The 26,503-nt window shown below is 58.7% G+C and overlaps 1 protein-coding gene across 6 annotated transcripts in view; it reads right to left on the bottom strand.

Moving 5' to 3' along the window:
- PHF2 (PHD finger protein 2) overlaps positions 1–26,503 on the bottom strand; it is an 85,395-nt gene that overhangs the window by 3,814 nt on the left and 55,078 nt on the right. For 3 of the 6 annotated variants that reach the window (XM_036331374.1, XM_036331377.1, XM_036331375.1), the window contains 17 exons: positions 25,894–26,054; positions 23,263–23,404; positions 20,275–20,461; positions 19,274–19,436; positions 18,245–18,332; positions 17,710–17,816; positions 16,138–16,229; positions 14,570–14,659; positions 12,987–13,352; positions 11,852–11,971; positions 11,177–11,295; positions 9,164–9,342; positions 8,963–9,033; positions 7,992–8,215; positions 2,675–2,946; positions 599–694; positions 44–153 (listed from right to left, as the gene is read on the bottom strand). In XM_036331374.1, coding sequence (XP_036187267.1) covers positions 44–153; positions 599–694; positions 2,675–2,946; positions 7,992–8,215; positions 8,963–9,033; positions 9,164–9,342; positions 11,177–11,295; positions 11,852–11,971; positions 12,987–13,352; positions 14,570–14,659; positions 16,138–16,229; positions 17,710–17,816; positions 18,245–18,332; positions 19,274–19,436; positions 20,275–20,461; positions 23,263–23,404; positions 25,894–26,054 — 2,587 coding nt within the window. The remainder of the gene's footprint in view (positions 1–43; positions 154–598; positions 695–2,674; positions 2,947–7,991; positions 8,216–8,962; positions 9,034–9,163; positions 9,343–11,176; positions 11,296–11,851; positions 11,972–12,986; positions 13,353–14,569; positions 14,660–16,137; positions 16,230–17,709; positions 17,817–18,244; positions 18,333–19,273; positions 19,437–20,274; positions 20,462–23,262; positions 23,405–25,893; positions 26,055–26,503) is intronic. The other 3 variants (XM_036331376.1, XM_036331379.1, XM_036331378.1) reach the window with 3 other exon arrangements.

The following is a 26,503-nucleotide window of genomic DNA, read 5'->3' as shown; positions in this document are numbered from 1 at the left end:
CCTCAGCACGGGTGGCTTCTGCACCGGGTGGGGCCCTCCTCACCTGCTGGGACAGCTTGGCTGCAGCGGCCGCCAGCCCGGTCTCGATGGAGGCCACTCTGGTCCCCTCTCGAACAGGCCTGTCCTGCCTCGGCACCGAGGGGCCGACCCTCGCTTTGGGAAAGAAGGGCAGCGTGCCTCAATGGGCGGCTCGCACCGTGGGCACCCTGGGCCCACCCAGCCCAGCCTGCTCCTGAGCCCAGGGACACCTCACAAGTTGGGGAGGGTCAGTGAGAGGCCCAGTCGGGTAGGGGATCCCACCCAGCAAGGCAGGAGCGGGCAGGAGGGGGCCATGTGTAAAGTGGACAAGCCCCCCACAGCGCCCCCCCACTGGCTGCCATCTGGGGGCCAGAAGCAAAGGCGGCTCTCCCAGGGCTGCTCACTGAGAAGAAACTAGGCAGGGGCTGGCCCACCCGGGGCACCACCCCAGCCCACCCAGGAGCTCCGGGCACCAGGCCCAGGAGAGCAGCAGGCAGGGACACCCCTCTCGCCTGCACAGAGCCCACGTGCCGTGGCTCTCCTGCAGGTGTGGACGGAGCCCCTCCCGTCCCAGCACTACCTGTTGGGCTGTAGGGAGCATCGTCTGAGGCTTTCCTCTTCTTGGACCGGGACTTGAAGACGGGGCTGTCCTCGTCAGACTCCAGGGAGGGATAGACTGCAGAGGCAAGGGGAGGGAGGGCTGAGCCCGGCCACCCGGGCGTGGGACTGCAGGCCAGGGGCCTGACGTCCTGGGAGCCATCCTCAGGGTGCAGAGCCTTGGGCACGGGGTGCCCCAGAAACTACCCAGCCCAGGGCCCCTTTAGGCTCAGAGAGGGGCAGCCCCTGGGCAGCCGAGAGGCCCATCCGGCCCCCAGGGGCACCTCAACAGCTTCGCCCACCCCAGCCTGACTGCAGCACCCCTGTTCACCCGTTCTTCTGAGAACGTCTCGCTCTCTGCTGTTACCAGAAAACAAACATCCTATGTCCACAGAGCTGATGGCTCTGAGCACCCCCAGACCCGCCTCAGGGAGTCTCTGGAGGAGACAGCCTCACGCGGTCGCTCCAGGTGACTTGCAGGTGCCACCCCCACCTCCCGCACTGTAAGTTGTGACCTTCAACCACCAGGACTTGTGGCACCTGAAACCCCAGCACCCACCCTGTGCCCAGAAAATGGCGTTCACTCCACTTCCGTCAGCCCAGGGCAGGCCCCGCGAGGCACGGACGTGCCCAGCAGATGGGGCAGGGCAGGCCCCCCTGGAGGGCTGTGGGGACAGGGGCATGGGCACTGGGCCCCTGGCCCATCAGGGCAGCGCTGCAGGCAGGCCTTACAGCATGGAGGCAGTGCACTCCTCACCCTGGGGAGCGGGGGCCTGTGTTAGCATGCTGTGCCCGTGGGGACGGATGCGTCTCTAGGCAGCTCCTTGATTCCAAATCCCCTTCTAGAGCCTGGACCCCAGAGACTGGAGGGGCTGTGCCCCCGGAAGAAGACTGCACCCATGGCCCAGCCCCTAACTCACTGCCACCTCAGACGCAGGCCACAGAGCCACTCAGCCTGTGCCTCACCTACACGCAGACGGTAGACGCAGCCTCAGTGCATCCACTAGTGTGGAACGGTAGCTGCATGGAGGCCGGCCGGCCAGGACCTCAGAAGGTGAAATGAGCTAAAACCTTCCACCCAGCGATGCCCCTCCCACGTATGTAGCTGGGCACACGAGCACGGGCCACACAAACCCTGCACACCAGTGTCCACGCAGCACTGGTCACAACCAGCCCTCTGGTGTGCAGGGGGAGGAAGGGGCGCACGATGCGGCGGGCACACTGTGTGTTCAGCCACCACACTGTGTGACGGTGCTCAGCCATCACGTGAGGGGCTGCCACATGCTGCCACGTGTGAGCCCGGAGGAGAAGGCCGACGAGAGAAGCCAGACACCAGGGCGATGCACTATTGGATTCAGTGAACAAGACACCCAGGCTGACCAGGAGACAAGGTTACCAGGGGCAGCGACAGGCGGGGGAGCGGCTTCCTCTAGGGGGGGTGACGGGCTCCGATTGGCTGTCGTGATGGTGGCACACCCTCTAAATACAGTAAACACCACTGAGCTGCACACCTTGTGTGTGTGTGTGTGTGTGTGTGTGTGTGTGCTCGCGTGCGCGCGTGCTGTCCCCACAGCAATGGTGACACGTAGGTCCTGCTCCAACGGAGCCAGGAGCCGGCAGGAAGTGTCCTTTAACGTTCCTCTTTATTTTCCGAGCCCCTTCCCCATACTTTATTGGAGCGGAGTGGGAGCCGAGGCTGCCGCGGGGGCATCCTCACCTGGTGAGAGGGGAGGGCACTTGTCGCACGCCGGCCCAGGCCAGAGCACAGCCCCAGCTGCGCAGCGGAAGCAGCGCTATTATACCTCTGGGCCGCCAAGGTCTCAGGACGGACACGGTCATTTATTTTCTTACCGGATGTTTGTCTTAAACCTGGACAAATACACTGCCTTAGGGGTAGTACCGTTTACCTGGCCCGCAGAGCGCCTTTGCTCCAAGAGGTGTTTGAGGCTAACAACCTGTGCGTATTGCGCTGCGCACCCTAACAGGGGACGTATGGTCTCTGAATTCTCTCTCCTAAGAAAGGCCAGCTCCACGGTCAGGCTCTGCGCGCGGCGCTCACCATAGTCCGAGTCCTTGAAGCAGGCGTCCAGGTGGTCCTGCTCCTCATAGTCGTCCAGGTCCACGCTGTGCTTGGCCGCCCTCTTCAGCAGCCGCTTGCCTGCGCTCTTGCCGCCCGCCCCGTTCTTCCGGGCGCCGTGGGCCGCCAGCGAGCTGCCCTTGGCCTGGCCCGCGCCCCACGCGGTCTGTAGGCAGGAGTCCGAGGCCTGCAGGTTGGCCATGGATAGCATTCCCTGAATGGCTTCCTGTGTGCTGGGGGAGGCCGGGGGCTGGCTGGAGGCATAGAGAGACAGGCATCAGACCCAGCCACACCACAGCCCGCACATCCTCCCTCCAGTGATCAGTGGAGATGTGGGGAGGGTGATGGTGGTTGAAGACTTCCCGTGGAAATGGCCCCTCTGCCCTCCTCCCGATAGACAGAGGGGTGTAGAGAGGGAACACAGGGAAGGAAAGCAGAGGGAGGGGAGAAAGAGGGACAGAAGGGAGGTCATTGGCAGACTGAGGCCCCAAACTGTCAGCCCCCCTCCACTGCAGCTGGCTGGTCTGACATCCCCCCCATGCTGCTTTCCCACCATGGATCCTGCCCTCAGTCACAGCCCACGTGCTCCTCCCACAGTGCCTTCGAGGGCACCCTTCACGGGGGTACCACACTCTCGCTCCCATGATATGATCTGCCCAGGTGATACTCATGTTCTCTCTGTGACTGTGCCATCACCTGCAACTACATCTACACTCAAATCTACACCTGATCCTGTACACACATCTAACCTACACCCACACCTGCAACTGTATCTACACCTGGACCCACACCTACACCCACACCTCTACACCACCCCCACCTATAGCCACACCCCCACCTACACCTGCACCTACACCCCACCTGTATCTGCATCTATACTCACACCCACACGTGCAGCTGCACCTCTACTTAAACCCACATCTGCACCTCCACCTGCTCTGACCTCCACCTGTACGTCACCTGGCAGACAGCCCCACCTCAGCTCCGTCAGACCTTAGTCCCTCTCAGCCCCCAGGATGTACAGGCTGAAATGAGGCAGCTTCTCAATGCCACGTTCCCCCCCGACCTCGCCCTGCTGCCCTCCAGCTCGGGCAGCGCTGTCCCCCAGCACCAGCATATGCTTTTCTGACCACGTCCTTGTCACCTGCCCCATGCTTGAGCCCTTGCCGCCTCCCCTGGGTGCTCTGGCTCCCTCCCTCCAGAAGGACCTGCTCTGGCTTCTGAAACACCCAGTGCTGCCGGCACCACTACCCAACACCTGGTTATGTGTTGCCCTGGTTCTGGGAGGGTGGATGGGTGGCCCCTTCCCACAGAGCCAGGTCCAGAGAGCTCTGAACAGTCCAACACCCCAGGTTGAGTCCAGGCTTCCTCCAGCGGCCTCCCTCCCCTCCTCGACTGCAGACCCTCTCAGAGGGACCTGCCCAGCCTCCGAGAGTGTGGGGGGCACTTCCCTGCTCCATGCCCTTCCCCTGTCTCAGAGCCCACCCATGCCCCAGCCTACACTTCTCACAGCCAGTACCCCTAAGGATACCAGAAAGTCCTGGTAGATTATACATGTCAATACCAATAAATGCCAGAGATTCTAGACTGGCCTGGGCTCCAGGTACCCCTGCAACTAGGACAGAGGGCCCTGCCCTGCTCACCCCCCACATCCCCACAAGGCATAGTGCCCCGCCAGGCAGCTCCCAGAGGGCCTAGTCCAGTGGGGTATCAACCTTTAGGGCCATTTCTGGCCGTCACCCGGAAGAGAATGGAAAGCCAGCCTGTGGGTCCCACCCACACCTCTCCCTGCATCAGGGCCAGTGGGGGAGGGTGGCCCTCCCTCTGCTCCCTGGAGTCCTGGGGGGCAGGTCCGGGAGCCGGGTGTGGGGTTGGGGAACTGCAGCCCCGCTTATCCTCCTCCTGTCACAGACCCCAGAGTCCCAGGAGAAGGCAGCAGGAGCCCCATCCTGTCTGCCCCTCTGACCGGCCTCCCAGGGGAGCACCTGCCCACAGGGTTGCCGTGACCCCGAGGCAGCACCAAAAAGCACTGGTCCACGCGGGAGGGCTCTGCATCCTCCTCTCTCACACTGTCTCCTCCTTGCTCCCACCTCCACTTCCAAAAAGTGTTTGAAGCATCTATAATAATAAAAGTGTAATATGCTAATTAGACTGGACGACCTTCCAGACGAAGCTGGGGCTGCGGGGGAAGCCGGTGCTGGCAGCCAGGGGAAGGAAGGCCTGCTCTAGCACGAATTTCGTGCATCGGGCCTCTGGTATTTATTAAGACCATTAGAGCGAGAAGAGGTCAAGAGTACCTGCTCAGAAACAAGAGCCTCCCAAGGCTGAAGCGGGAGGGGGCGGAGAGATGGAGCTGACACAGAGGGCACAGGCACGCAGGACAGTCCCTGAGTCAGGGGCCCCTCGGCAAGTGTGGACAGCAGCCATCCTGAGAGAAGCACCGCTGGGCTCCAGGCCACGCGGAGGGGGGAGGTGATGGGCAGCCCCCTCCAACACCACCTCCCCCTCCCACCCAAGATGCACTGGCCCAGAGTGTTCTGGGGTTTCACTGGAACTGAACAGAATTATGTTCCTAAGCCACAAACAATAGGAAAATCAGGTAGAGTCAGACCACCCTGGTTCTTCAAGAACCCCCAGCTGGGCCTCTGTCTGCCCCAGTGCCCAGGACTGGCCCCCCAGCACCATGGCCTGCTCTGCCCACGAAGCACGAGCAAAGGGCTGCCCAGACATTGCTGGGGGCATGGCACATTGGGCAGCGTCACTGCCACACCATCTTCACGGATGCTCTCGGAAGCATGGGAGCTAGCAAGCCCACAGCTGGCCCTCCACCCTCTGCACCAGGCCCTGTGGAGGGAGGGCAGGATACGGCCGGCCCTAAGGTCTAGGTCCTTTACCCAGCCTCGGACCAGACAGATGCCAGGCTTCCGAAGAGGATGGGAAGGTGGGGGCCAGAGCCCTCCACCTGGAGGGTTCCCTAGGAGCCAGCCTCCCGCTCATACCAGCTGAACCCCGAGGCCCAGCTCAGCTGCAACCACGAGGGCCACCGCCGGGGCGGCATCTGTCCACAGCAGGCGCAGATCAAGGAGCGAAGGCTGAGCAGTGCACATGGAAAGTACCACCTTAATCCTCCAATTATCCTGCCCAAACCCTCTCCTTCCCCCAGAGGTAAACACTAAGCAAACCATCCACCAGAAATTAACATAGTTTCCTCCATTTTCTTCAGCTGATTTTTTCCAAACAGCGAATACTTAAAACAGAGCAAATGGACCATCAAACACTGACCTACGCTCCAAATGGGAGACTGGAGAGGGCCTGCTTGTGGCAGGCTGGCGCAGGGGGGGGAGGGGGGGCGGGGGCAGCCCTGCAGGCACGTGTGCAGTGTGGGCAGCACATCCGCAGACCCACGGTCCTCCTGGAGCTGGGCCTGCCAGGCTGGTCGGGAGCCCAAGCCAAGGCACCTGTGTTCCCAGCTCCAAGCGAGTCCTGGGCACCAGCCCGTCTTCCTCAACCCGAGGTATCTCCCTGGACCTTGCAGGAGCCCAGGGTGTCTAGGGCTTCTCTCCAGGTCAGAGTGCCACCCAGGTACTGAGGTGTTGGCTCGCCACAGTTCTACTCAGAAAAAGGCACCCAAAAGGGGCATGGGGCCTCCAGGAAAGCGGCTCACAGCCAGCCTTCTCCTGGCAAAGGTCCAGGGCATCCCTGCAGTGAGGGGCTTAGGTTTCACAGAAACCCCTTAAAGCTGACAGGGAACCTGTACCCACCCCCGTAAGAGGGCGTGACACTGCACAAAAAATAGTAACTTATGAATGAAAATACGTCCATTTGATTAGCAGGAGCCCTTTTCAATTAAGCCCCAATCACCTCCGAGAGCCCCTCTATCTAAGGTGGGCTTGGCGTGTGGCCTCCACAGCAGACTCACAGCCGTGGGACCTCAATTCTGGGAACATGGACTCAGAGGAGAGGGGGATGTGTGGAGGGCAGATCTGGGGGACAGAGAGGGCATCACGCAGGCCACACGGGCCCCAGCTTCCTCAGGCCAAGTCACTCTGGCCTGGATGACACCACCCCACAAGATCAACCTTCCTGGTGCCCCATGTGCGGTTCTGTTTCCAGGCAGACGGAGGTTCTGGTCCTCCCTCTGCTGCCTCCTAGCAGAGTTGCCTTGAGCCAGAATGGCCTTTTCCCATCTATGCTGCAGGAATCTGCTGCTGTCTTGAGTACAAGAAGGGGAGACCTCCCCACAGTGGCTAAGGTCCTCGAGTGGGAGGCTACAGGGGGCATAGGCCTCAGCTCTGCAGTACTTGTAGAAATTCCATGTTGGGGGGTCGGGGGGAGGAGAACTGCCCGAAATGCCTAAAAACAAAACTTAACTGGGAGTGAGAGAGAAACAAGCCCCAGCCCTTCATTGAATGCAAAGCCCAGATTAATCCATTTTTCTTGAATCAGAGAATCGAACTCGTCAGGCCTGGGCGGGAAGGGCCACCTGGTCTGAGATGATGGATACACACCCTGGACGACCTGCCCCTCAGCTCGGAATCTCAGGGCTCCAGGACAGGACAGCATCCCCACCCCCGTGAGAGGGCTCGACCCAGCTAACAGGCCGCACATCTAGACTCAAGGACAGTCTGCCCCCGTTGGTGCCAATTCAGCCCCTCAGGGGGCAGGTGCTCACTTCTGTGCTCTGAGCCACTGTCTCCCGGGCCTCAGGGTGAGGCCTCTGCAGGGAAGGCAGCCTTGGGTCTCAGAGAGGCTCATCACATGCCCTTGACTCGGACGTCGGGTGCGCACCATGGAAATTTTCTGACGTTATGTTTATGGCATTCAGAAAGTGATAAGACAGAGATGGCTGTACGTCCCAGCCGGGAGCAGCCCTGACACCTGGCAGGTGCCTGCCCGGGCACTGCTTCCCCAAAGGGTCCCCCAGGTACAGCAGCCCCTCCACTGCCCCTCAACTCCTCCTGCCACAGTCCCCACCCGCCATCACTTCTCAGCCGCCTCCCTGCCTGGCACCTGGAACTATGGTGGGGAGGACCCTCTGTCCTTGGAGCTCTGTGTCCTCCATCAAGACCCCGCAGACATGCAGGACCTGCATGGCCAGCAAACCTGCACCTCCCTGACTGCCCGGCACCCCCTCTGCCAGGCAGGGGTCCTCCTCTGCCTACCCAGTCCCTGGGGCGTGGGCTCCTGCGACGTGAGACCCCTGCGTGCAAACTGCCACAGCCAACAGAGCCCTACCTCAGACCCCGCACGGCCCATGCAGAGGCACCCACGCCCCTTGCCACTGCTGGCCCAGGCCTACCTGTTGGGATTGTAGTCCAGCGCGCCCACCTCCTCACTGGCCTGCAGCAGGTCCAGGATGCCCGCGGCCGAGCCCCCGCCGTCCTTCTTCACTTTGGCGTTGCGGGTGGGCTTGGTGTCCGTGTCAATGCGCAGGGAGCCCTCATCCGAGGAGTCGTCGCTCGGCTGTGGGGATGGGGAGCCGGTCAGAACAGAGCTGGGGGGAGCGACAGGAATACCGTTCCCCTTGACAAAAAAAAAGAAGTTTTTAAAAATTAAAAAATAAAATAAGGAAAAATTAAAAATGTGAGATCCCAACCTGTGATGAGCATGTGGGGCTGGCTGGCCGGACGCCCAGGTGGTTACTGGGGTTTTCCATCGGGATTGTGGAGCCTGCCCGCAAAGGACCTGGCGCCATCCTGCCCAGCACTGTTTCCCAGAGGAACCCTGGGCCCAAGACCATATGCAGGAGCCCCGGTATTGAGCACAGGTACAAAGGAGCCAGCGCCGTCAGGTGAGGAGCAGACAGGAGGACTCCCCGCACCCAAGGCTCCAGTTAACAGTCCTGGCAGGAGGCTCTGAGGGGAAACGCCGGGCTCCCCGGGCAGCAGGGGAGACCCCCATGCAGACCCCAGGCTCACTGGAGACAGCTGCCACATCGTGGTTGGATGAGGCCTTACCAGTCCTCTAACTTAGTCCCCCAGCAGGTCCAGCCCTGCTCTGCACCCGATCCTCAGGGTCAGTGGGGCACGTCTTCATGGCATCTGGCTGGGCGCTCCTGAGGCCCACCCCTCGCACAGACCTGCAGACCCTCCACACCCACACCTGCTCTCCCCGCTTCTGTGCAAGGCCTTGGGCTCACGTCCCCACAGCTGGCACCCAGCCAGCCTCCCCACAAAAACTCCAAGAAGAGGGCGGCACATGAAGACACTCAGCTGCACCCCAAGCAGAACGCGCACGGCCCCCGGCCACGGGGTCTCCGAAGGAGCTCACCTTGTAGAGCGCCGAGTCCAGCTTTGGCTTCGTCACAGGTGTGGGCAGCGGCTCCTTCCTGTCCAGTAAGACTGAGGCCAAAGCAGACGGGAGTTGATGGTGGCTTTGAGAGGATCGCCCTGGCCAGCCACGCCTGACACCCACCCTCTGCAGGATGGCCCTACAGGGCTGGGTCTGCCCCTCCACATCCCCCCAACTTACAGGACAGGTCTCTCTTCGGGGCATTTTTCTTCCTCCTGATGGGAAACTCATCAATCTTGAGCTCCCCGTCATCCGACACGTACTCATACTCATCCCGAACGGGCTGGGGCTTGTCCTCCTTGAAGTTCTGCAAGGCCCCAAACACCCCTGGGCTCGGCTGTGGCTTGAGGGCCTTGGAGCTGGGACAGAAGTGGACTGGTCAGTGGGGGGTCCACATGGCCCAGCCAGTGCCCCACCACTCTGCCACGGCGCAGAGGGTCAGCAGTCATGCCGAACACTGACCGATCCCACAGCTCCCTCCCAGATGCCAGGGGCCGGCGAGGACAGCGCACAGCTCACAAGGTATGGCCTGGCCCTCCCCGCCCACACAAGGCCTCTCCTTGAGCTGTCTCAGGGTGTGCCCTGCACTGCCCCACCCTGGCCACTGGACCAGCACAGCCTTCCTTCTGCCCGCCCCGCAAGCTCTGGCCGCAGCCTCCCCCTGGCTCGGGCCTAGGGAGACAGAGGCTGGGCTACAGCTCTAATCCCCAGCTGTAGAAACACAGAGGCTGACCACCGGCGAGCCTGCTGGGTGTGGGTATGAGCCGGTAACACCACACACACACACAGGTGTGATGTGGCTACAGAGTCATGTCCACCTTCCTCTCCCGCACTTCTAAACTCTCTGTAGCATGGTGGGTCCCAGAGTGAATGCGTTCAAAAGCTCTCCAGGACGAGCTCAGAGCCATGAGGTCAGGGCAACAGGGCCACAGACCAGACCCTTCCCACCTGCTCGCCGAGCGTCCTCGGCATGTGGCCACGCGTTCTTGGGAATAATGGGCCTGCCTACCCGGCTCTGCCTGGCCACCAGATGCCGGCCCCACCCCACTGCTCCGCCACCTGGAGCGGCTCTCCCCTCCCATCTCGCAGGTGAGGAAACACGCCCACCACAGAAAAGGGGCCCGTTCTGCTGCGATGTATCTGCTTCCTGGCTTCGGGGCACCCAACCTGGACTTGACTCAGCAAGCAACCTGTGGGCCCACAGTCGGTGAGACTTCTCAGGGGCATGAAGACCGTCCCGTACACCTGGCACTGGGCTGGGCTGGCATGCTGTCAGCAGACATGGGCCTGTTCCACCAGCTGGAAACCACACACCCACTCCCAGGCTGGCACCCCAATGTCTCAGCTCAGGTCACCTCCTCTTGGAAGCCCTCTCAACTCCCTTGGCACACAAGGACCCACAGTCCCTGTCACAGGCATAATTTTAGGTGGATTTGAGAGTACTGGGCTCACGCTGCCCCCCACACTGGCCTCTGGCATCCAAGGACAGGGTCCTGACCTCCACTACGTCCTCTGCCCCAAACAGCACTCAGCTAATATCTACCCAATCACGCTCTCCCCCTCCCTCCCTCCCTGCCAACACACGCTGCTGTCCCTCCCCATCCACACAAGCTACTGGCTTAGGAGGCAGAGGAGGGGCCTGCCCGGCGTGGCCCTCACAAGAGGTATTCCCAGTGACGTCAGCCAGTTCAGGAAGGGGCTGCTCCTGAGACCTCCAGGTAAGTGTGTGTGTGCAGGGTGTGTATGGAGGGGTTTGCAGGATATGTGTGATGTGTGTGGAGGGGTGTGCTGTGCATGGAGGGATGTGCAAGGTGTGAGTGCATGTGCATGATGTGTGTGATGTGTGTGGAGGGGGCATGTGTGTGTGTGTGTGTGTGTGTGTGTGTGTGTGTGTAGATGGGTGTGCAGGGCGTGAGTGCATGTGCATGATGTGTGTGATGTGTGTGAGGGGTGTGCTGTGCATGGAGGGGTGTGCAAGGTGTGAGTGCATGTGCATGATGTGTGTGATGTGTGTGCAGGGGGCATGTGTGTGTGTGTGTGTGTGTGTGTGTGTGTGTGTAGATGGGTGTGCAGGGCGTGAGTACATGTGCATGATGTGTGTGATGTGTGTGAAGGGGTGTGCAGGGTGTGTGATGTAGGGGGTCTGGGAGTGTGTGTGTGACTGTGAGCCCTCCTGCCAGGAGCATCACGTACCCCAGAAGTTTCTTGTTGGAGAAGGAAAATAAGAATTTGGTGTCCTTGTTCCCTGATGTAGGAGGCTTTTCCAACTTCTGCTCTTCCTCCATCTTCAGCAGAGAGTCGGGTTTGCTGTTCTGAAAAGCAAACCCGGGACCATTGTTAAGTCCCACACAGGATTCCAGTGGGCAGAGGCAGTGGGACCAACCAGCCTCCTCCCTCTGAACACGTCATCCAGGGACCCATGGACCTGGAGGACCTGTCTTGGGAGTGTGAGCTCAGCCCAGCGTGGGGTGAGGGAGGGCAATGCCATCAGTCAGCTCAAAGGGCAACAAGCTCAGCCTCAGGCCCGAATGCTCCCATAACAATCCCATGGGGAGTGGCCCCTCCAAGGTCACACACACCCAGACCTGACCTGGGGACAGGTGACACAAAGCTGTACATGCCCTATAAGAACAGGTATGTACCTCTGCTCACAACATGGCTGTACATGCCATGTACCTCTGCTCACAACACCAAGCCCACAAACGCCCCGCACACCACCTCTCATAAACGCAGCGCTCCCTGACGCACAGGTGCACGCACACACACACATGCATGTCCACATATGTGCACACACAAACACATGTGTGTGCACATGCCATGCGAACACACTCGTGCATACACATGCTCGCCCACAGGCATACATCTCACCTTGTACTTCCACTTGGCCTCTGACTTGCTCTTGGTTTGCTCTCGGATTTCCAGCCTCTCCACATCGTTCTGTGTGCTGATTACCTCCTTGTTGGGCACACTCAGGACGCTCTTTGTGGCCTAGAAAACAGCAGCCATGACTCAGTGGTGGACATGGGAGGGCAGGGAGCTACCTTAGGCTACAGGACAAAATAAGAATCACAGAGTCCCTCTCTCCTCCTGGCCCATATGCAGCAGCTCATCCATCCATCCATCCACTATCAATCCACCCACCCTTCTATTCATCTATCCATCCACCCATCCACCCCCTATGCACTCACCCATCCATCGATCCATCCATCCATCACTCACCCATCCGCCCACCTTCCATTCACCTTCCATTCACCATGCACCTATCTATCCACCCATCCATCCATCCACCCATCCATTCACTATGCACCCTCCCACCCATCCATCCATCCATCCATCCATCCATCCATCCACGCACTCTTCCATCCACCAACTATCCATCCATCTACTCTTCTTTCCTCCTCCCTCCCTTCTTCCTTCCATCTGTTCATTCATTCATTTATCTACTCTCTTTGCGATAAGGAAGGGAAACCAGGTGTCCCACTGCAGCCCTGCAACACTGGTCCTGGTGGTCGCAGACCTCTTGGAAGGTTAACAGCCTTCCGCCAGCAGCAAATCACTCAATGAGACCTGGCCTCAGAAACTCATGGTCCCTGAAGCCCATACTTAAGACCTTCTGATTAAACTGGTTGGTCCTCAGGGCCAGGCCTGCCTCTCTTGCTGTCACAGGGTCTCGGGCCCCCACTGCCAGTCTCCTTCCTGCTCCCCACTGCCCTCCATTTGGTGCCTCACTCACCTTCAGATCTCAGCCAATGTCTGGGTCTCGGGAAGACTCAGCCAGCTCACTCCCCGGGTGACCCTCCATGCTGCCACCCTGTCCCAGCACAGACACTGCTGCCTTTGTCGTGATGGTCTCTCCCCAGCTGCCCACCACATTAAGCTTGGGCAGAGCCCATCTGCCCTGGGTCCCAGGCACAAGAACAGGCAGCTGCAGCTCCATCCGACAGGCCTGGCCCCAGAGGTGTCTGCGGGCTAACTGACCACAGGTGGGGAGGCAGCCACTCACCTTGCCCTTCTTAGGTGGCTCGATCTTGGTCAGTGCCTCCTTGGTGTGGGCCTCCAACAGGTCCAGGTTGGGGATGGTGGGCGAGGCTGACCCCCTACACTTCTTCCCTTTCTTCTTGCCCCCATCCTTGAGCTTCAGTGATTTGGGGGGCTTCGGGGGCTTGGGAGATTTGGGGGGCTTGGGGACTTTAGATGGCTTGGGTATCTTCATGGTTTTGGAAGTCTTTTTTTTGGACACTTTCTCCAGGAAGGAGCGAGGAGGGCTGGCTTCAATGGGGGATGGAGGTTCCTCCTTCTCTCGGTCCCCAAAACAGACCTCATTCGAGATTGCAGAAGTCACTTCTGGTCTGGCAGCCTTGGAGGCATTCTGAGGAAAGGAAAGAGGTAACCAACCATCTCCTGTCAGAAGGGGATCATGGCCCAGGCCATGGGAGACATTCAAGCAGAGGAGCATGCATTTACACCACTGTGTGGACACTCACATCTATCTATACCATCCACATGACACAGCACATCCATCTACACCATTGTGTGACATGCCTACATCCATCTATACCATCATCCGTGTGATACACTCACATCCAACTCTACCATCCACATGACACAGCACATCCATCTACACCATTGTGTGACATGCCTACATCCATCTATACCATCATCCATGTGATACACTCACATCCAACTCTACCATCCACATGACACAGCACATCCATCTACATCATCATCTGTGTGATACACTCACATCTATCTATACCATCCACATGACACAGCACATCCATCTACACCATTGTGTGACATGCCTACATCCATCTACACCAGTGGTTGGCAAACTGCGACTCGCGAACCACATGAAGCTCTTTGGCCCCTTGAGTGTGGCTCTTCCACAAAATACCAACTGCTGCACATGGGCCACGAAGTTTCAATCGCACTGTACATGTGCGTCCGCATGTGGTATTTTGTGGAAGAGCCACACTCAAGGGGCCACAGAGCCGCATGTGGCTTGCCAGCTGCAGTTTGCCGACCACGGATCTACACCATCATTTGTGTGATACACTCACATCCATCTCTACCATCCACATGACACAGCACATCCATCTACACCATCATCTGTGTGATACACACACATCTATCTATACCATCGACATGACACAGCACATCCATCTACATCATCATCTGTGTGATACACACACATCTATCTATACCATCCACATGACACAGCACATCCATCTACACCATCATGTGACATGCTTGCCTCTGTCTATACCATCTGTGTGACACATCTGTACTATGCATGTGCCATGGCCACATTCATCTATACCATCAGCTACCTGATTCCTCTACCTCCTTGGTGGGTACCCCTGGCAGGGCTGGAATCATCCTCCCTCACGCCCACCGGGAGCTGCAGAGGAGCCCCCTTTCCACCTCTCACTCCCTAAACTCCCACCAGGAGACGCAGCAGGGGCCAAGGAGTCTGATCCCACATCTTGCAGGTGACCACATGGCCATTCCTGACAGGCAGCCCTAAAGAGGGCCAGAGAAGAGAGGCTCCCATGACCAGGGCCAGTGAGCCCGAGTCAGCCCTACCTCACTGAGCCGGATCTCTTTGGCAAGGTCTTTGATGAGCTGCGAGGGTTTGAAGTGCTCTGGGAGTTCATCTTCATGCTCTGCCAAAGCCTGCAGGACAGCCATGCACAGGGTCAATGGGTCAGCCACTGAGTCTGGACGTGGATGCTCACCCTCTGTGCCACGCCCACCTCCCCTCCACCTCCCACCCACAGGGGCCCAAGCATGCTCAGCCTGATTCCTGACTAACCCTCTCTGTCCCACCAGGCCCTGCCCTGCCCTGCCCTGCCCTGCCCTGCCTACTGGGCCAGGACCCTCCACTACCCCAACAGGCATGGGGCAGGGGCTGCCTGCATGGGGTGCTGGAGAAATCAGGCCACTCCAGCCAGACACTGCCCTGACAAGAAAGCTCTGCCATGACCCCACTCTATAGATGGAGAACCTGAGTCCCGAGAGGACAAGGTACCCAAAGCCACCACCAGCTACGGAGTGAATGTGGGCTGTCTTCTTCCTGACACAAGGCCGCTCTCCTGGCCACCTGCTGCGGTGAGGCAGGAGGGATGCCATGCACTGCTCACTCTAAGCCTTAAGGCCAGAGAAGATGTGGCCACAGGACAGCGTGGGGGGGGCACTGGCCACCCACCCTCCAGGCCCACCCATGAGAGAAGCAAGAAGCACACAGGTGTTCCCCTCCTGGCCCCACCCCCTCCTGAGGGCCTGCTCAGACAGTGCTGGCTCCCCTCTGGGGGAAGGGACGCTGCCACAGAGAGTGCCCAGGCTGATGGGGCCCTGCCCTCGCTCTGTCCCCACAACCCAGGCAACATCCCAAGGGAAGTCTGAAGCTGCTTCTCTGGGGCCCCCATTGTCGGAAAACAGCTACTGCATAGGAGCTAGTGAAGGTGTTAATATTCAATGTAGGGTCCACCGGACAGTGGGGGGCACAGAACAGTGGGGGGGGGCACAGGACAGTAGGGGGGCATAGGACAGTGGGGGCCACAGGACAGTGGGGGCCACAGAACAGTGCTACTGTGAGGGATATGGGGGCACAGGACAGTGGGGGTCATAAGACAGTGGGGGACACAGGACAGGGCTACTGCGGGGGACATGGGGCACAGGACAGTGGGGGCAGAAAACAGTGGGGGCCATAGGACAGTGGGGGGCACAGGACAGTGATCCTGCAGGTGGCCTTGGGCAGTCCAGGAGGAAGAGCAAAGCTGGAGAGAGCTGAGCCTGGGCCGGGAAGGGCTGAGAGGGAGTCCCTCTCTCCTGCCCACAGTGTAACACTCGGCCAGCCAGTCAGAGGCTGCTCAGAGTCCTCCCACTCCCTGGCCTCTCTCCCTGGGTTCACTCAGTGCTGTCTCTACCACCAGCCTGGCCCCCTCAATCTCCAGGCCCCCCCGCCCCACCTTAGACCAGGCTCCAGGAGGAAGCGCGCTCCCGTTTCCACACCCCGCACCCAGCTGTCTGACTTGGGGTGCTGGCACCTCCTACTCTTCAGATACTCGTTCCCCGGAAAGGCAGATGAGCCCTGGGATGGCTTCCGGCCTGCCATCCTCCCGCACCCCGGGCCACGCCGGCACAGGGCCTACCTGCTTTTTTGTCCATGATCTGAAAGCACCATTGAGAATTTTAGCTCCTTGAACTAAATGAGGGGGCAGCTGCTTCCCGGATTTGTGAGAACCTGGGGAGAGATGGAGATGCGAGCTCAGGGGGGTGCGGCCGGTCCTTACCTGCTGCCCACAGGCAACTTCACACCCAGGGTGGGGTGGAGGGTGGGAGACCTTCCAGAGGCCTCCGCCCACTGCCACCTGCCCAACTGCCAACGGTTCCTCTTGGAACCTGGGGGACATGCATCCAGGACGCCCTCAGGGCAGAACTGCCCCCCGGTCCCACTCGGGCCTCTCACACAGGTGGCCGGGCTCTCCCTCGGCCTGGTCCCCGGTCCACCTCAGCCAGGGGTCAGAGTTGTGCGCACCAAGCATCCCTCGTGCTTTCTGATCCCCACCCTCACATCGCCCCCTGCACGGCTGAGACACCAGGGAGGGGGTCAGTTCCCACTGGGGCCCATCAAGAAGATGCCCTTGGGGGCCGGGGCCAGCCCATGGAAAAGGGACAGAGCAGCTGCCAGAGAGCTGACACCACCCGTGATTGTTTCCCTGGCAGGAGGCAGCTCCCTCCGTCCTCCTGGCCCTGGAGAGCTATGCTCTGAGCCTTCACAGAGGACTTGAGGCAGAGCGGCTGGGGACCCCAGCATGGCTTGGCTGGCCAGAGTCCTCCTGGGCTGTCAGTCAGTGCCAGCTGTGACTCCACCCACACTCCCCACCCAGCCTCCCACCACATCCCCCTGGGCAGGGTGCTCCCTCTGCCACGATATAGCTCAGAGCTCAGAATTTGGGGCTCAATGGACAAATTTCAATGAAACCTGGCCGGCTCAGATTAAGAAACATTTTCAGCTTCCTCTCCTGAGAAACTAAAGCCCAAACCAGAGTCCCAATAGGTGGGCTCAACTCTGCTCAACAGAGCAGCTTCCAGAGGCTCCGCTGAGAAAGGAGCGCACGGCAGCACAGGTCCTCCGTGCCCCACGAGGCTGCGGAAAGTCTGCGGGCCTGGGGGTCGGCGCAGCCCCGGCACCCACGGTCTGGCCTGCAAGGGCCTGGGACTGAGGGCGCCATGTCCTCGGAGGTCAGGGACCCGCTGGAGCCCGCCCCTCCCCGGGGACCCCCACAGGACCAGGACACGCACACACAGGGGGGAGGCTCAGGAGTCCCTCAGCTGGTGGCCCAGGCCAGCCAGACCCCCAGGCCTCGGATGTCCCGACTGAGCCCTGTCAGTATCCACATGAGGCCACGGCCACCAAGCAGAAGGCACGCCAGGCTGGGACCACGTGGCAGCTCTCTTTCTGAAACGCCTGATGGCCCTACAGGCCAGAGTCCAGTCCAGCCCCACAGGCCCAGCCAGGGGGACCGAGCCGGCTCTGAGGAGCGTGGGCAGCCTCCTGCAGGCAGCGCTCCATCTGCCCCAGGGTCTGGCTGCTCGGCTGTGTGAGGGCAGCCCTGTTCCCCTCCTGGTGTCCCTGAGCCGCCCCCCGCCCCCCCCCCCTACACACACACACACACACACACAAATGGCCCGAAGCTATAGGCCAAGGTGCCGGGACGTACCTTTGAAAGCCTCCAGCAGGTGCTTTCCCATGTACCAGCAGGCAGTTTCAAAGTTGGGAAACTGAGTCAGGCTGCCCAGTTTCAATCTTCTTTCCACCTCGTATGCTCTGGAAGCCACAGCAAAGAACTATTCAATGCTCTGAGCCCTGAGCAGGCGACACTAAACACTGGTGGGCCCGTGCCACACCCACGGCCAGACAAGGCCACACCGAGGCCATGCCTGGCCAGGCCTCCCTGCTGGCCCTGGGTGGTGAGATGAACCAGGGGATCACTTTGGGGCGAGTGCCCAGTGCCCAGTGCCCATTGGCCGTGGCTTCTAGACCTCTGGGTCAGTGCCTATGGAGAAGGCAGCTTGGCCTTTCCATTCATTTCAAACCCGCCATGGGCCATGGAGGCTGTCCAGACACGAGGCACCTCAAGGGCCCATCTTTTCCTTCCTCCCACGATCATGGAGGCCCAGCCACTCAGGGGAGGTGGCATCACACTGATGGTGGGGACCCTGCCTGGTGGAGCCCCGAGGCAGGTATGGCCCTACCTCATCTGCATCTCCACACTCAGGCTGTGGAGGAAATGTCCCGCGAAGGCCAGGCAGTCCACGGGCGTGAGTGTGGCATAAATCCAGCCTGGGGGAGACAGATGTGGCTAGCCCTTCACGGCGTTCTCACGCCAGGCTCTCGGTGGCTGCCTGGCCTGTCTGGCCAGCATGGGCTCAGTGCCCCTGCCCACCTGATACCCATGGAAGGACCTCTGGCCTGGCCTCGTGTACTGAGTGGGTGGGCCCTCCAGGAAGGAGACTGTGTCCGAGCTGGCCCAGTCTGCTCAATCCAGCCCTGAACAGTACAGATGGGGAAACTCAGGCCTGGGAGCGGAGGGGACGTGCTCAGACCACCCAGGGTCAGGCTACCCATCATTCCCGATCCCTACACGCAGGGACAGAAGGAGATGATGCAGGGCTGCCACCTCTCCTTGGAGAACTGGGGTTCTCCCTACATCATCCTCAGAGATGCAGCCTGGGCCAGACTGGGAAACTGATTGTGGGGAACCAGGTGTGTGTGTGTGGGGGGGGGGGAGCGGGTACCTAGATCAAGAAAGGCACAGGGGCAGATAAGTCAATGGAAACATGAGGTCTCATCAGAAAATCTGAGCATCAGCCGGCTATTTGGTGACACTAAGGACTTGTTAACCATTCATTTGTAAGGTGCAACGACAGGACTGTAATCATGTCCTTTTAAAAGGAAGCCTTTCAGAGATGGGGACATATTTACAAGTGAAGCACTATGACACCTGTAAAGGGCACTTATTTGCTCACGTCCTGCTTCCTCCTACGATGTTTGAAATGTCAAGATCAGCAAACACCTCAAACAGCATGGCCCAGCTCTTGGGGGCCCTGGCCCGGCTTCTGTGAGCATAGCCAGGCTGGGGGCTGCTAGGGCTCTTGGCCTGAGGTGACCCCAGAGGTGACTGCACAACGGGCTTGCCCCAGGACAAGGCAGCAGACACCCACACGGGCCCTCCCGGGGCAGACCCCAGTGGTGGGTATGTGGTACACGGACAGAGCACTCACCAGAGGGGATGAAGAGCGTCTGGCCCTGCTTGAGGGTGCACTTGTAGCATTTGTCTACCTGGTCGGCAAAGAACATCTCACTGTGGTTCGAGGCCGACTGCCAGCGCTCATACAGGGAGATGTTGGCCGAAGCCGGCTTGATGAGATAGAAGATCTTCTCCCCCTGCCAACGAGAGGCCATTGACAGCTCGCCATGTGCTGTGAGCTCCGTGATGACAGAGCCTGCCGCAACCCGGGATGCTGGGGCCTGGGCAGGGCCCTCCATGTCCTGGTGCTGGGTCCTGGCTCAGCCTACCCAGGCCACCGTCTGGCAAACGCTGGAGCCACACGTGTTTTAAGTTCGGAAGTCGGTGTGTTTGGAAGGTTCTAGGCATAGGAGTCCCCAACACGTTTGGGCACCCTCGCCACCCCACATACCATAACTCTGCAGCAATAGAGGCACCATGTGTGCCAAGGGGACACAGAGCTGTGACCCCCTTGGTTTCGTGAATTACAGGAAAGCTGTACTTAGAGAGGCTGTGTCTCAGCTGGAGATGGAAGGCGGCCCCTGGGGTTGCCAGGCCTGGCCAGCCCCACCAGGAGACACAGAGCCCCTCCCTCTCGGGGCAGACAGACTGAGGGCCACACAGGAAGGGACCTGCTCAGTCTGCAGGGACGCTCAGATGCATCTGAAGCCCCACTCCTTTAGGGCAAGCGCCCTTGTCCCCTCCTTCAGGAATTCTTTCCAGCACTGCTCTCCCTTCCCTGGATAAGAGTGGCCACTGAACACTCAGTCACCACTCCCCAGGGTGGGCCTCTGATTGCCTCACGAGTCCCAGTTTTTAGAAAAGGCAACGCAGGCCTGTTGCTTTGGTCTTGAGGTGCCCCTGTCCCCCACACCTCCAGTGGTAGAAACATCTTGTCCCTGGTCCTGCCCAGGGATTCGTGCTCGTGAAGACTGCAGACAGTCCTGCAGACCCACAGTGACCTGGTCACGGGCGGGGCAAGCCCCCAGGGCTCACCTTGAGCACGTGGTACCAAGCAGAGGCGCCCCCAGAGTCGATGTGGAAGTCGGTGTAGCTGTCCTTCACACAGATCAGGCAGTACTTAGTCACCTTGGGCTTGGCCAGTAACGCATCATCAGGCCAGTAGTTTTCTACCCAGGACAGTTTCTTCACAATATCAGGCGGCTCCACGAAGCTGGACATTCTGGGGGCAGGGACAGGAAGAGGAGTCAGCAAGGTGGGAAGTGTCACCACGTTTGTTATGCCCTGGACAGGGAGGGAAAGGTGCTCTGAGACTCATGTCCCACACACATTTCTCACGTCTGGCTACACGGCCTCGTTCCCATCTTACAGATGCGCAGACTGAGGCTCACAGAAGGCAGAACAAGCCCAGCCCCCAGGTGCGGCTGCGACAAATGTCTAACACTCGTCTCCCGACCCACAGATGGGTGTGGAGAAGGCCTGAGGACCATCCACCCTGAAGACAGGCTCGTCCTGAAGACCCAGAAAGGGAGGTTTCCTGGGTTGGTCCACACTGTGCTGGCACGATGGGCAGAGAGCAAGTATCCTTCATGCACAGCCCAGGCGCCTCCTGGCCTCACCTGGATAAAAGCCACCGATCTCCAGTGCTGGCAACAGGAGCCTGGGACCCTCTGTCACATCAGCCACTACCAGACCAGCCAGCTTACTTCCAGGGAATGTGCAGAACGGGGAAGGCAGCCTTTGGTATCAAGGAAACGTCCCTGCTTTGGGTAAAATGCACAATGATGCATGAAGAATGCCCAGCTCAGCGGCACCTGTGCAGTGACACCTCAGTTGCCTTGAGGGCCGTCTCCTCGCTCTTGCTGCCTCGGGCAGGATGGAATCCGCACATCTCTGCATGGAAGGCCATGCCGCCATACAAACTATCACAGGTCAGAGGTCAGGCCACCCTGAGCTCAGTGGCCTCAGTCACCGGCCCTCCTCTTTAAATTAAATCTCTGGCTTCTTCCAAACTAGACTCCCTCCCCATGTCCCATGAGAGCCCTCTTCGCCCATCTCTGCCCGTGCCCACCTCCCGGTCCATCCACAGTCCAGGCGCAGCACTGCCACAAGAGAGGGGCCCTGCCCCACCAGCCTGGGGTGCTCATAACCCTCCATACACCCCATACAATAGTGGGGCCACTGCCACCTCCCCACATGGCCCCAAATGTCCTTTTCTTGCTGTTGGCTCCTCAGGTACAAAACCTGCCACCAATGCCAGTGGCTCTTCAAAGCCCTTCAGAAACCCATGGAGAGAAGGGAAGGTGACGTAAGGATGCCTTGAATGCAGCCCCAGACACCCCATGGGTTTGCCCCCATTTTTCAGCCCCAGAAGCCATCTTTGAGGACAGATTGCACTGATGAAACAGAGGCCGTACCTCTTCCCTCTTGAATGGTGTGGAACCTAGTCCCAGGGCATTCAATAGGTCTGGCGCCATGACCATGAACAACCTGGTTTGAAGTGTACATGTCCCCCACCCTCACCCACTGTCCTTGGACAGGACCAGAGGACACCAGAAGCACCATATATTTTTCTGCCAGCAAAGCAGTGGCCATGAAAGGCCCAAGGAGAAAGCCTAGGCCTAGCTCCATCACCCAAATCATCCCAGTGCCACTCTGTGAAGATCTCTCGGCCAGAGAGGCCAATCAAGTTGATGACAACATGAGTGTGAGCTTTGATACCAAAGCAATCCACTCCTCAGAACTCAGTCTTGGAGAACATCCTTCTTGTACACACACAGATAAGAGACCATTTTCTCCAGATACAGTAACCCATCTTATTTCCCTTTTTGCCTTTGCTGTCAGGAAGCTCAAATTAAGCCCACTGCCCAATTACATTATTTCACTATGGCTCCTGGTAGTTCTGTATTTTACTTCTCAATGTGATTCTTGATAACTCTTATTTTTTCCTACCTGACTTTTTGCACCTGGGCTATTTTGTTATTTTGTGGGCTTTCTATAATTAGCAAGGTGGACATAATTCAAAAATAAAACTGTTCTTAAATTAAACCATCATTGACTCACACCTTGTGGGGAGAGAGTGTACTGGGTCTTTCCCAAGGGCCAGCTGGAGAGCAGTGGGCACCTGACAAAGGGGCAAGAGGTGCACAGCGTGGGTGGGCACAGCTAAGCAGGTGGTCCTGAGAGAACAGGGTCATAAAGACACAGGGCTGCACCAGAATCCGACCCACCTCTGAAAACAGGACCCCGGAACCAGGTGGGCCCAGACAGCCAGACACCTTGTGTAGGGACCTCGTCCCTGAGAACACAGCAGGCAGGACAGGGCCCCAACACGGGGTGGGGGGGGCAGGCAGGAGCAGAGCAGCTGCTCAGGTGTGATCCCACTGTGCTAAAGGTGCTAATTAAAGTGTGTGCAGCCCTAACCGGTTTGGCTCAGTGGACAGAGGCACATCCTTGGTTGCAGGCACATCCCTGGGGGGGGGGGGGGGGGGCGTTGCAGGAGGCAGCTGATCGATGATTCTCTCTCATCGATGTTTCTAACTCTTTATCCCCCTCCCTTCCTCTCTGTAAAAAAAAAATCAATAAAATATATTTTTTAAAAAAGTGTGTGCAGGCATGTGAGCAAGTGTGTAATAAGCATGTGTGCATATGTCAGTGTGGCTTAGAGGCGGATGGGATAATACACACCTGGGTGTGGGTGTGAGCGACTGCATAAGTGTGTGTGTGTGTGTGTGTGTATGTGTGTGTCTCTGTGTGTGTGTGTGTGCACGTGCGCCAGGAGTGTGTTGTGATGTGCACATGCGTCCTGGAGGGAAGCACTGTTTCCAATGGTTCTCTCTGGGGAGCAGGGTGGGCAGATCAGAGGAGGAGCTGGCATCTCATTCGTTATTTCCTATTTGAATTGTTCACAATGAATACCTTTCATACTTCAGAAGAGAAACACCAAATAATGCTATGTGTGGAATTCTACACACCCTGAGATGGGCCACAGGTGTCCCGCCCCAGGCCCACCCACCCGCTCACCTGGTGTCTGAGAACTCGAGGCTGGTGAGGCTGAGGACCCGTCTGCGGCTGGTGCTGTAATAATAGTCCACAAACTCCTTCAGTTTCATCTTGCAGTCCTTCTGCTTGGTGACATCTGTCACGTCCACGCTCCGCTCTGGGCCTGGGGAGGCAGTGGAGGAGGGTGGGTGCCCCAGGGGTAAATGGCCTGGCCACCCACGAGGTCGGGGCAGGACAGAGGGGGAGGCCCCTAAGGGGAGGGCTGCATGCGGAGGTTCTGATCTCTACTGCCCAACCCCTCTGCCCTGCCCTGCCCCTGCCCAGGCTGTTAGGAGGACCCATGGTGCTGTAGGGTGGCAGAGTCACCACCCTCAGCTAAGGTGGGGCCAGATCAGCAATTAAAAATATAGGACTCCAGGTAAATTTGAACTTGAGATAAGTAATAAAGACACTTTTAGTATATATCCCAGATAAAGCATGGCACGCGCTTATGTTTTAAACATTAAAAAATATCAAAAAAACTTCTGTGTTTCTAGGGTACCAACTAATTATTCTCAAAATTGATAGAAATAGAAGGAAAACATTTACCCACGTTTCCTACGGTTGATGAGGAAAAGTGCAGGTAAAAATCATTTATGATGAAAAGAAAGTTCGGCACAACCGAGTCACCATTGAGGGAAATCCTTTGTACAAGACTCACAATGAACAGAGGGAGGAAGGACAGGATTAGCCAATCCCGACTGTCCTCCACAGCTGCTCAGACCTCGAGCTGAGAGGCTGACGGAAGTGTCTGTGGACAGATGTGGCTGGACTGCCTGGCTCACTGCCTAGAAGTGGGTGGCCCTCGGCTGAAGGAAGCACCCTGCTGGGAAGGCGCTGCCCACAACCTGAACGCAGACCTGAGCAAGCTTCTCACCAAGTGGGGCAGGGACCCCTGGGGACAGAGGAACGTGCTGCCTGACGCCACAGGGAGGCCATCGGCCAAATCCCCACGGTAGGGTTTTCCTCAATTCCCACGTGGGACATTTTCCAGGACCAACACCCCCATCCTTCCAACAAGGAGAATGGGAGGGGAGGGGCTGTTCTAAAAGTAAATAGACTTGAAGGGACATAAAAACCCAGGGCAGTGTGTGGTCTTGTTTGGATTCTCACTCAAAGAGCCAAACGTAAAAGGCTGCTCTTGAGGCAACAGGAGAGAACTGCCGTGGGCCTGCAGTGATAAGGAGTTGTCATTTGTGTTCCAGAGTGCCAGAATAGAATGTGATGACTTTTTTTAAAATACAGTCTGTTAGAACTGTGCGCTGGAGCTGTCATGGGTGACATAGCTGATGTACCAGTTTGGCTTCAAAATACTTGGGGGGAAGTAGAAGAGACAGAAAAACAGTTGAAAGTCGGTGGTTTTTGTGGTCAGTACTGGGCACATGGGGACTCACTGTTGACTCCTCTCATTTTTTTGTGGGTAAAAAGTTCCATAATAAAACAAGAAGGGAAAGAAAGACACTTACAGTAAAAGCCTAAGACCATCTCCCCATGCAGCACAGTGGTGGTGCAGGGGGCGGGGCCTGGAGGACAGAGAGTGTAGCACATACGTGGGAAGAGCCTAGAAAACAACGTGTGCTTGGGAGGCATCCACCACATGCTGGCTGCTCTTCCAGGTGCTCTTCCAGGCCCAGAGCTGGTCATCGCCAGGCTGGAAGAGTGAGCCCCTCCCTCCCTGCCTCAAGCTGGCCAGCCCTGGGGACCCCAGCTCCAGAGAGGGGTGTGGTCTCTGGTTTGAATACAGGCTACCTCATTTAGTCTCCATGCCAACCCCCACTGCAGGCTTTGCAGATGCAGAGGGTCAAGCTCTGGGCAATGGAGCAACCCCTCTGCAGCCCCAGTGCCTACGCCCTCACCTGTCCAGCATGTGGCCAGCGCCGGCCTGGGTATTTGCCATTTCAGGGAATCTTTGCTTCCCGCCCCCCCCCCCCCTCCCCACTGGCCACGCAGGCAGCCCTGTGAACATGCCAAGCCCTGGCAACCACAAGAGCCTCAGAGCCAGGGCTGTGCTGCAGTCAATGCCAGGTGTGTGCTGGCCTCTCCATGCCAGCTGCCTCACGGATGATGCCTCCGCACACACGGGCACTTCCCTGGACCCAGAGGTGTCCTGCCTGAGGGTGTCTATGTGCTGGGAACTGCCGGGGGACATGAAACTGAATTGCAGACGGCATCAGCTGGATCCCAGAGGGACCCAGGAAAGAGGTGGCCCTGGGTCATGGGAAGGTTCGTCCTGGGGCAAATGAGTGAGGCAGCCACCAGGAGAAGGTGAGAACAAAGCACAGCCGCAGGAGAAGGTCCTGTCCCGGCTGAGCCCTCCTGGTATGACTGCCCTTAGGACCCAGCAGCAGCAGAACTGGCCGCTGGTAGAATCAAGGAGTCTCCAGGCCAGACCCCACTTTACAGCTGGAGTAACTGAGCAGGGAAGGGGCCAGGGTCACATGCCACTCAGGTGGGACATGTGGTCTAATCCTAAAAGCTCCCAGAACAGAGAACAGAGACCCTGAGTCACACTCACTCAGATGGCACAGGGACACAACCAGGGCTCCAGGCCAGCAGGCCCGGGTGCCCACAGCCACATGAATGGCGGGGGGGGGAGGGCGGGGGGGTACTTACCCACGTAGTTCTCGACATCGCTGACATAGAAGGTGGGGGCCGGGACTACCAGGCCCAGCCCGTCTTTCTTGGGGACGAGAATGGGCTCCGTGAAGCCGTGCTCCTCCATGTAGCCCAGGGTGAGCTGGCTGCCTGGCACGCGGGCCACGACATCTTCCGCACTGTGGGGAAGTGCAGGTCAGAGGTCACATCAGACCAGGTCCCAGCCTCTCTGCACCCTGACAGGCCCGGACAGGGCCTTAGGGCTGGAGACATAGGCCCGAGCTCCTGCCACCCGTCTCCCATAGCCCCAAGTAGAGAACGCCCCACAGCACCATGCCCAGGGTCACAGGGCAGCCACAGAGGGTCCTACATACTCCTCACAGATGGAAACCTCAAGGTCTGGGAGGCCTGGCCAGGGGTGAGATGAGTGGTGAGTGGGGGGTGGGGACACATCGCACCCATCCCTCCTACCAAGGCCGAGATCCTCCCCTACCTCCCTTGTTCTCCTAGCTCCCTGCCCCAAGCCCCTTCATGGGTGAGCAGACCTTGCACAGGGTGAGTCTGGGACTGAGGATACAGCAGATGGAGACAAAGTCCTCCTCAATGATAAACTGACATACAGACCCCA

The sequence above is a fragment of the Myotis myotis genome, unplaced genomic scaffold, assembly GCF_014108235.1.
Source record: "Myotis myotis isolate mMyoMyo1 unplaced genomic scaffold, mMyoMyo1.p scaffold_m19_p_12, whole genome shotgun sequence".
NCBI lineage: Eukaryota > Metazoa > Chordata > Mammalia > Chiroptera > Vespertilionidae > Myotis > Myotis myotis.
Note: the sequence above shows the minus strand (reverse complement) of the source record. Positions and strands in the feature narration are given on the sequence as shown.